Raw genomic sequence first — 10,630 nt, forward strand, 5'->3', positions numbered from 1 at the left:
TTCATTATTGTTGGTTTTTTTTCATATTAACTTATATTTACTTAAATATAAAATTAATTAGTTTATGTACAAAAAATATTTATCGCCTTTTTCTACCCACAGCAACCTTTTTTCCAGGCGCACGCTGTCCACGTCCGCCTTTAGGTTTTTTCCCACCTTTACCGTGGCCTTTACTTCTCTTGCCTCCTTTTCCTTTTTTCCCCTTCTTTACGTTAGTAGTAGGATCAGCTTCCCTCCTGTAATATTTAAAATATATTATGCAATTATCCCTTTGGATATTTAAATATTGAACTTACTCTAGTTTACTTTCATTCTTTTGTATAGAAATCGCCTTTTCAATGTCATATTTCGGTTTTTTATTAAGTACACTCTTTATCAAATCCAAATTAACCTCCTTTTCTGGCTGTGGACCGATGTGGGATGCTTTACGTTTCGCTCCAGGTATCAATTCTTTTACACCAATACCACGCGCTTCCTTTTCCTTAGGTAATTTATTTTGGAATTTTCCAACGGAGGCTGTAGATGACTTAGCAACAGTTACTGCAGTAAGCAACTGCCCCGAGGAAGCAGCCTCTGGACCAAAATATCCACCACGCGGTACTTCAACTTTTTTTGCTCGTACAATGTTTTTCATGCGTTGTATTTCATTCTTGGCCACTTTTTCATTACGCAAATCAATTTTTTTCTGGAACATATCTTCATTGGGATCAACATTTTTGGGCACTTCTATGACCCATTCCTTTTCTTTTTCAGCATCCGCACGTTTAAATCCATATGTTGGCACCCATTTCTGATGAATATTAATACAAAATTAGACCTAAAGTTATTTTTTTTTATGAAACGCGAAAAACTTACGTCAAGTATTTCATCGTACTTTTTCTTGTCCTTCTTTTTCTTCTTAATACCTTTCTCTTTCGCGAACTTCTCCCATTTTGTTAAAGGCTTAGGCCCGGGCACCTTCCGCAGACGAGGCAAGATAGTAGTTGGTTCCGGTAGCTGCGCCACAATGCATTCGTCAACGCGCTCAGTCGGAAGCTCCCAAATTGCATTAATAAGCAACTGCGTATTGTCACGCGTTACATCAAGCAAGAACTGCTCTTTGTTATTTCTGTACAAGAAAAAAATTCATAATCATTGATTTTTTAGTTTGATTTGTTTTACCTAAGTTCATTCGCATCCAAATCATTTGGGTCAGTACACAGTAAAGAACCAATATCTAGTCGGACTTCCAAATGTTTATCTACAGTGATTGGTTTATATTTTTCCAATGCACGTTGTTGTTTTTCTAACACTTCCTTTACGATATCCATTTTAGTACATTATTTCAACAAACTTATATATGATCGAAAATTTTTTCAAATTTCCCGACACAAACTTGATGTTTTGTTCCACCTTTCAGAAAAATCAAATTTCTTGATCGCACGTGTGCAACACAGGGTTGTACTGCCAACATAAACAAAAAATAAGAGTTGTCAACTTCCTTTAAATCAGGGTAGTATTATGACAGATTATACAAGAAATTGCAATTCATGTTCAAAAAGGAATCTAATTGACACCAGATAACTTTTACTGATGATGGTAAGTTCTTACCACAATTTACTGGAAATTGGCCCGTATAAAAAAAAATAAAAGAAATTGTAGAATAGAGATCAAACAAGGATCTCTCTCCCGGAAGTCATAAGTTTTAGCCCGGGAAACTTTTTCTGACAAATTCTGGTAAATGTGTCAAACGATCAGTTATAGTGCTTTTAACAAAACACTCAGTAAACATTTCGAAATATCTGAGCTACTAACTGCATTTGCGTTTTTAAACATGTACAATTGTACATGTTTAAATTGTAGCTGACGGCATGGAAGTAATAGCTGAAATCGTGGTGCGTCGAGAGAAGTGGTTGAATAAAGATTCTAGTGGCGACGAAATAAATCGGAACCAAAATCAAGTTTTGAGCGAAGTATTTAAATTGCTTACAAAACAAAGAAGACATATCATTGAAATTGTTTTCTAATGCGATGAGCGTGGTACTTGTTTGTTAATTTCTCGCGTTTTGTAATACAAAAATATGACAGCTCTGACGCAGGTGTAATTAATAATACATTATTGCGAGAAGAGAATACACAACTTGTCGAAATCACTACATTACAAATTAGGTAAAGAATAGTATAATAGAACAATACCAAGTAACATGGGTGTAGAATTCAACTTGGGAACGATTTATTAATAAATCCTCCTCGAATTGGTTTTTGTTTTGGTTGTTGTTGTTGTTGTTGTAGTAGCATAAACATTCCCCATACATACGGGGAATGCTGCTGGAGTGACAGTCCTTGGCCGGATATAAATCTGGGTCGTTTCGGTAACGTAGAACTGACTGTCGTTTTTGTTTTGGTCGTTAGCGTCGATTGTTAGCTAATATATTACTTTAACTTACCATACAAGCATCTCGACTCTCAATTGTTCATTTTATAGCATCTGTCAAATTTTACTGAATGTGGTCATTGGCATGTCATGTTATCGTCATCTTGAAAATATCGTCAAGTAAGTCAATAAGTTGTGCTCTCGCTCTGATTGTTTGAATGCATTTTTTGATTTATACGATGAATTTGAAAGGAGGACGCTGAGATTCTGATTGATTCCTTTTTTACAAAGAAAATAAACGCACTGTCGGGCAAACTAAAATGATCGAAGATGCTGCCAATGTAATAATACGTTCACTTATAAGTAGATGATCTACTTTTTCGCGCTTAACTCAAAATCCGTAATTAAAAAGAGCGATTTCCCATACAAAATTCCTCTCCCGAAATATGAGATTATAAAATAATCCTAGATAATAACGATATTTTTTGACATACAAGCCGGTGTTTTCTATGTTATCGATAATTATTATTACGAATATATAGAGAAACATCAAAATAAAAACTAAATGAAATGGATGCCGGGAGAGAAAACAGGTCTTTAAACATAATTCTAATAAAATGTTTGTTAAATATTATTAATTAGGGATTCATTTTACTGAAAAAAAGCGTGTGTTCATAAACATACTTACTTACAACTTTACTTATTATAAAATGTAATATAGAATTTCCCATGCGTATTGCTGCATAATTTTTTGCAACCTCAGTAAACGTCGCATACGGATTTCCTCCAACTGTTTATTATTAGCAGCCAATTGCGCAATTAAATTAACTATTCCTTCTCCTTGTATATTCTTCACATCGTTAGCCTCCGATGCTAGCTTATTGTTATGTAAACCTTTATAAAATACAATAAATAAATAAAAATTAAAGAAACCAAAAACACCGAAATATTCCACCAAAATAATTTCTATGAAGAAAAACTTCTCAAAGCAGTATTGACAACTGATTGTCAATTTTGCAGGTAATCTGTCATATGTGAACGGGTAGATTAATTTGGTTGATTTATTGGTAATTAAGGCATATGTGTACGTACTTTTACCGTCACAAAAATATCAATTGGCTATTAGACATGCAAATTGAAAAGCCATTGTTTCGCAGGTGTCGGCAATGCATGACTTAAAATATTTCAGTTGCCATCTTCATTCAATACGCTGTCTCTAATGGTAATTTCATTGAAATTAATTATTTAAAGTAATCAAAAATTTAGTGTCGAAGTGCCTTGTTAAACATGACTTGCAGTTCGTCGCAAATTCGACTTCGAGAGAAAACATCGAAAACTATCAAAATGTTTGAACCGTTTGAACAATCGATTAAATCATCCCGGATCCGGCCATCACTAAGGCCATCCAAATCACGTAAACAAAATGTTTTCTTTCCTGAGAGGCCTCCTCGAAAAACCTAATCAGTATTACCAAAGTGATTCATAAAAAAAAGTGGGAATTATGTATGCCCGACCGAAGGAAATGGACCAACTACCGAGGTTTCACTTTTACCGGCGTGAATTGTGTTTATATTTTGGGGTATACTTTGCCTACCTCATTTATGGCTTATGGACATTGTTCGAATTACGTGAAGTATTACAAGAGCACTCAGGATATACACGTGACCCTTATAATTACGAGTTGGACATTTTTAATGAATACTTGCGTTTTAACTGGCATTGGTACATATTGCATGCTGTAATTACCACCACCTCACGATCATTTTTAAGTGAAAACAAGATGGGTATCGTCTTCGCCTGTGTATCAATTCCTTCACTGTTGAGCATACTTCCATTGAATATGATAGTATTTGTTATGGCAATGCTAATAACTTTCTATTCGGTGTCATATAGTGGCAATAGGAAGATGGTATGGTTCGCAACGGCGTTATGGGTTGCAATTTTAAATATTTTAGCATTTTATATAGCTAATTTTCGCGATGAAGAGAGCATTTTTTATACACTCAGCGTTATACTGTTTTGGACATTATTGCGCTGTTGTAGTTTTGCACATTTTTGCGTCGATTCACAATTCAAAACGGAAGAACTTTTAAATGTAACCACATTTACACAGTTTCTGGGATATACCTTATATTTTCCAACACTTGCAAACGGTCCATTCTTAGATTATAAACGTTTCATTGGAATGTCAAGCGAAATGAAGCCGCAAGGATTGTCTGGCCAACTCAAGACTTTTGTGTGGGAATTAGTGCGGATTTTCTTCTGGTGGCTAATTTTGGATCTCGGAATGCGTTATTTATTTGTGCATTACATTGCTATGGTACCCGAAACAGCAAAACTCGTGAAGTCACCCTTTGGACGACACGCAATCGGTTATTTCTTGGGTCAATTCTTTTTCATGACGTATCTTGTAAAGTATGGATTAGGAATTGCTTTCGCGCGATACGATGGAATGCAACCGCCTAGCAAGCCACAGTGCATCGGACATGTACATTATTATTCGAACATGTGGAAGCGTTTTGATCAAGGTCTATATGAATTTCTCTTCGATTATATTTATCATCCACTAGTAATGGCAGACTACTCTAAATTCGTGTCAACTGTGCTTACTTTTGCCTTTGTATTTATGTGGCATGGCTGTCAGACTGATATACTAATTTGGACAGTAATGAATTTTTGGTGTTTAATTGCGGAAAAAATATTGAAGTATGCAATGCGTTCTCAGTTCTATAAAAGAATGATTGAAGAGAAATTGGGTCACCAAATATCACAACGTTTTCATGCACTAGTATTTAGCCAACTTTTTATCGTAGCAGCTTTTTCCAACGTTTTCTTTATTGGCAGTCCCAAAATGGGTGTTTATTTAATGATGAACGCTTACGGTACTGGCTTTGGCAATTATCTGGCATTGTCATTTTGTTGTTACTGTTTCTTTCAATGCTCTGAATTGATATCAATGGAACTTTGGAAAATTAATGAAAAAAGGAAAACCAAAACAAGTTAACTATATTATATACATAGATCAACGTAAGACTTTATAACTAGATTAAGAACGGAAACTTATAAAACATTAAGATTAAAAAACAAAAATCAAAAATTGTATTTTTTTACTATACATAAATTATCCAAGTTTAGAACTAATCCGTTGTTCGCTAACAGTACCTCAAGTGAGGAATCAGCATTCACAACGAAAAGGTTAAATAAATACTGAAATTAAACCTCAACCGGTAAATTTTAAATTAAGATTGAAAAATTAGTATGTAGTAAATATATTTTTTTTAGCAAATTTATAACTAGACAACAAAAATGAAAGGATGCCTTACAGCACTCATGTTGGTTAAAGCCAAAAATAAAGTACTGCTATAAAATTAATACAGAAAGGGGTTTTTTACTATTAAAAGGAAAGAAATGAAATGTTAGAGAAAAAATATAGGGTGGTGATATATGAAGATCTGCTCAGGTCTGAGGACGCACAGGGAGTTGTACACACGGTCTGTGACCACATGTTTGTCTCACCACTAGGCGGACGTTGACTCTATGGCTTCTACGTCGCAAAATGCGTCGGTGCTTCTATCAAGCACCTCAAACTAGACCTTCACTGCACCTCGGAGCTCACCAGAGCAATATCACTCACCCTTCTTTCTGCACTCCCTTCCAATTCCAGTTTGAGGGCTAACTGTGTGTGAGATCAGAATATCTCGCAACGAGGCATCAGTGCAATTCATGGTTGGTACCATTTTCGAAGATGCTACGCAGCGTTAAAGAGTGCACAAGTGGCATATTTGCCCCTCTGTTGTAGAGCTCTGCATCCGCTATCGCCTTGTTTGGCGCGGTGCCTTCCACCATCAGGCCCAACAACAACATCGGTATGTACAGCAGGACCTACGCAGATAAATTTCTCGCATCCCTCACACCCCGAAACTCGAAACTCGGCCCTCATACCGAGGAATTTTAAGCTTCTACAAATTAACTGCAAACGAACTGGAACAAAAAACGGCGACGGAACCGATGTCATAGGCCGGCACAGCTGATAGCTGCGGTCCAAAAAAGAAAACACCCCAGTAGTTTCTCCACGATCTCCAGTGAGAGCTACAATGTGCACCGTAAGGATCGTGACGGTGGCCTAGAATAGTCCAGCATACTGTGCAATATCGGCTTATCGATGTAGGCATCGATCGCAGAGGCAATACCTTAGAATGTCAAGGAATAGCTAACCGGTCAGGTGATATCGAGCTGCCTCTCATCAACATTGTTTCCATAAAGTGTACCGTACTCCCACACGGACCTGTCAAGGCTTTCGATACGGTAAGCCATGTCACGCTACTAGTTTACAATATACTGTCCGACCGGGACTGAAGTAGTGGTTACCAAATTACTTGTGTGGTCGACACTCGTCAATAATATTTCGAGATCAAATATCCAAACAGAGGAAAACAAGATCTTGTTCTTTCCCGTTCCCACGACAGTCGGTTCTACGTTACCGGATTTATATCCGGCTAAGGACAGTTACTTCAGCAGCATTTCCCATATACATACATACATATGTATATAAAAATAAAACGATAACATTTACTAAGATGGCGTCGAAGGAACACACCATCCGCAAGGACGCATAAAAAAACTAAAAGCTTAAACAAAGTGTGATAGTGGACGGATTCTAGAGCGAAATTTTAATCCCGCGAAGTTTGATAAATAAATTCAGCTTACTTTTTGCCCACAGCAGTATATAAAAATAAAACGATAGCATTTATTAAGATGGCGTCGAATTAACACACCATCCGCAAGGACGCATAAAAAAAAAAAAAAAACAGCATTCCCCGTATGTAAGTATGGGGAATGTTTATGCTGTTACAACAACAACCGTTTCCACGACAGTCGGTTCTACGTTACCGAAACGACCCGGATTTATATGCGGTCAAGGACTGTCACTCCAGCAGCATTCCCCGTATGTAAGTATGGGGAATGTTTATGCTGCTACAACAACAACAACAACGCATAAAAAAACTAAAAGCTTAAACAAAGTGTGACAGTGGACGGATTCCATTGGGCATGACTAAATCGCACCTATCCAATCTTAAGCGGAAGTTCAACAATAAGAATGGCATAACCAAAACGAAGATGCTGTAGAAATTAGGTCTATTCATGAAGCAAATAATTTGTAACAATTGTTACAAACTACCAGGTTTTTGTGTTTATGTACCCAAAAAACTTACAAAGTAGGAGAAAGTGCGAGAGCAAAATGACATTTCATTTTGAAGGGAAGTTGCAAGTTTTTACTGGATAAATTTTTACTTGTAAGAATTTTCAGGTGTTAAAAACAGCTGATCGCAAATTAAAAATATATACGAGTCAAAATTCTAAATTTAAATAATAATGGTGATTAAAATTGAGGTCTTCACTGGAATCGGTGTTTTTATGTGGCAGGTTCCAACCAGATATTCCAGATTGCTTCGCTTTCTCACTTTAGCTCGCTCTCAAAAAGATGTTTGGAAGCTACCCAGAGGATACTTGGGCGGAGCCCGGAAGTTGTGAGCTGCTTGAACCATAGGCAGAAGAATCGTCCTGGCCACACCAAAGTGAATGGCGATCAGCGACTTTCCCCACTTGCGTGGACTTCTACACACGGAACCCTCCTACATCCGTTTTAGATCCAGCATTTCAGCAGACAACTACACCTTTGACATCGTCAAAGAATTTATATATGTATCTTGGCGTCGCCGACACAACAACAAACGATGTCAGCCTAGAGATAAACCAACGAATCACGCTTGCTAATAAGTCTTACTATGGTCTCAGTAAGAAAATGCGTAGCAGAGACCTCTCCCGCCCGACAAAACTAACACTCTACAAGGCACTCATCTGCAATGGCGCTGAAGCAAGGGTTCTATCGCAGACTGATATAGCAGCTATTGGGGTATTCTAGAGAAAAAATCCTCGGTCCACGAGCTGTATGAGCTCTACGACGAGGTGGATATGGTGAAGCGCATTAATATTCGGCGCTTGCACTGGCTGGGCCACGTCGATCGTATGGTTGCAGAAGCTCCAGCAAAGAAGGTTTTCGGATTGTAAATTCGAGGATAACGACGAAGGTGAAGACCATGCCTCCAATGGAAAGATCAAGTTGAGGGAACCCTATCATCGCTTGGTGTAATAAATTAGAGAAAGCTCGCGCAAAGCAGAGACGCCTAGCGAGACTTCTTACAGTCCGACTTAATCCCGTGACGGATTGTGATTCTTGATCAGGCCATTTAGTAAGTAAGTAAGATTAAAATGGAGAATGCAAGTAAATAAATTTTAAATAAAATGTATATGCTTTATTTGAAGTCATATAGTCACCATTGCTGCAAGTTCCGAAATACAAATCGAAAGCATTGAAGGAGTTGAAACTGCAAAACGTTAAGAAAACTTGAAATAAATTGCCGCAAAAAAATTAGGTTCCCAGAATACACCGAACAATTCGAACAAATGAAGTGGACTTTGGCAAGTGGAGCCGTCTTTTTCAAACGCAGCAGAAATAAAGAAGAAGAAGTAGTAGGATCAGTCATGCGGCATGAAGCTGCTTCAGCGGCGATAAACGAGGCGTTAGGTTCAGCAGACAATACTGTGCTAGTTTACAGAGGCGTTAGCTCTTGGTCGGCAAAAATTCCGAGCCGTTGAGGTACGTTGAACCGGCTGCCTTGGGAATGTGTTTTGTTTTGTGTTCTTGTTATTTGTTTCAGATCAATCATGTTCTACACCCATTTTATTCTCTGGAAAACTGCGCAAATATATTTTTTTTAATATTTTCTTTTTGAAAATTTGAATATAATAATGCATAATGAAGAACTAGTAATATTAATGAGTTCGCCCATTGTGGAAGTTTGAAAAATGATTTTGAACGAATTCATAATACAAAATAAATAAAATACTATATATAAAACTTGTGCCGCTCTGTTATGTCTAATTCAGCGCTTTCTTGACCCTTCCTATTTTGCTTTTTTGACATTCATGTAACAGCAGCTAACTTCATTTTAGATATGGCACTTCCTATTTCTTTTCGTCATCGTTTCCAAGAGAAAAAGGTGAGATTTTATAAATTGTCGGCGAGTACATCAGTTGGCACGTGGAAGATGTTGCAAAATAACAAGAATGTATTAAAATGGATATTCCAGAGTGAGGTGCAATATAAGCAGACGACTGAAAAAGCATTGGTAATTGAGTTTTACAATATATTTTCACACGTGTTTGGCACATTGTACAATGTACTCCCGTGTCAACTGAAGTCTGCTTAGTAATTTCAATGATGATTGAATTAACAGAAGAGTTCTTGAAGACTATAATTCATCACCCAAGACTGATAAAATATTTAATATTGGTTTAACTCTAGTAGCATTTATAATATTTGTATTTAACTATTTTTTGTGTTTTATTTGTATGTATTATAGACTTGAGATGGAGACCACATCACCCCACCTGAACTGGTTAATCATCCGCAACAACAACTCTTTTCTCCTGAAAAAGCGGGATGTGAAAAAACCTTTCAGCACGGTAAGTATTTTATGCCCAGAATAATTTTTCCAAAATATTAATAATCGTGATGTTATTAAATTCACAATGATATTTGAATACGATATGATAGTGACATACATACTGATTGGTGCGTGCATGTCCGAAAAACGTTGATTACGATGTTTTACTGAAGCTTTCTTTTCTCTAGGAAGCCAACAATTTAACCAATGTAAGCTCCTACCGCTACAGTGGTTTGGTCCACAAGAAGACAGTTGGTGTTGTACCTGCTGCTGACAAGAAAGGATTTTCTGTTGTATTGAAAAAGAGCAAAAATGCTCACCGCCCTGCAAAGAACACATCTAGTGTAACATTTAAGGCTGGTCCAAGAAGATCGCTGAAAAAGCTAAAGAATCTTCTGACTGGTATTAAATACCGCAAAGATCTGACACAGGTATGTTGAAGATAATAAATGTAACTCAATTAAGATCTATTGTGATGAGACATTGTTTTTAGCTACACACCAAGATCGCAGAATAATTTTGTTGAAAAACCATACTGATTGTAATTTCCCCCCTTATAAAATGAAATCAATCTGAACGCCTATTTACCAGTTTTTTTTGTATTTATTTCAGGCTGCTCTGCGTCGCGCCTCTGCTGTCCTAGCATCACAAAAGGCAGCACCCGTCAAAAATGTAAAGAAAGCTGAAAAAATCTAAAGATTAGAACATGCTAATTGAATTTTTGGTTAGAAATGATGAATTAATAAATCTTGGAAAATACAATCTTTAA

The 10,630-nt window shown here is 36.9% G+C and overlaps 3 protein-coding genes and 1 non-coding gene across 4 annotated transcripts; 3 read left to right on the forward strand and 1 right to left on the reverse strand.

The window, feature by feature from the left end:
- Window positions 1-1,452, reverse strand: LOC128859885 (ribosome biogenesis regulatory protein homolog). Its single transcript, XM_054097022.1, has 4 exons — window positions 1,162-1,452; window positions 856-1,108; window positions 297-790; window positions 1-236 (listed from the first exon to the last, which is right to left on the reverse strand). Exons 1-4 carry the CDS (start codon window positions 1,308-1,310, stop codon window positions 80-82), a joined length of 1,053 nt encoding a protein of 350 aa, XP_053952997.1. The 5' UTR covers window positions 1,311-1,452; the 3' UTR covers window positions 1-79.
- A 2,272-nt stretch (window positions 1,453-3,724) lies between these two features.
- On the forward strand, window positions 3,725-5,725 carry LOC128859886 (protein-cysteine N-palmitoyltransferase Rasp). Its single transcript, XM_054097023.1, has one exon. The coding sequence runs from the start codon at window positions 3,855-3,857 to the stop codon at window positions 5,355-5,357; it is 1,503 nt and encodes a 500-aa protein (XP_053952998.1). The 5' UTR covers window positions 3,725-3,854; the 3' UTR covers window positions 5,358-5,725.
- A 3,594-nt stretch (window positions 5,726-9,319) lies between these two features.
- LOC128859887 (60S ribosomal protein L28) lies at window positions 9,320-10,630 on the forward strand. Its single transcript, XM_054097025.1, has 4 exons — window positions 9,320-9,414; window positions 9,778-9,880; window positions 10,050-10,292; window positions 10,474-10,630. Exons 2-4 carry the CDS (start codon window positions 9,785-9,787, stop codon window positions 10,555-10,557), a joined length of 423 nt encoding a protein of 140 aa, XP_053953000.1. The 5' UTR covers window positions 9,320-9,414; window positions 9,778-9,784; the 3' UTR covers window positions 10,558-10,630.
- On the forward strand, window positions 9,623-9,700 carry LOC128862604 (small nucleolar RNA CD11). Its single transcript, XR_008454505.1, has one exon. It is a non-coding gene; the product is annotated as a small nucleolar RNA CD11 (small nucleolar RNA).

This window comes from Anastrepha ludens, chromosome 4 (genome assembly GCF_028408465.1).
Source record: "Anastrepha ludens isolate Willacy chromosome 4, idAnaLude1.1, whole genome shotgun sequence".
Classification (NCBI taxonomy): domain Eukaryota; kingdom Metazoa; phylum Arthropoda; class Insecta; order Diptera; family Tephritidae; genus Anastrepha; species Anastrepha ludens.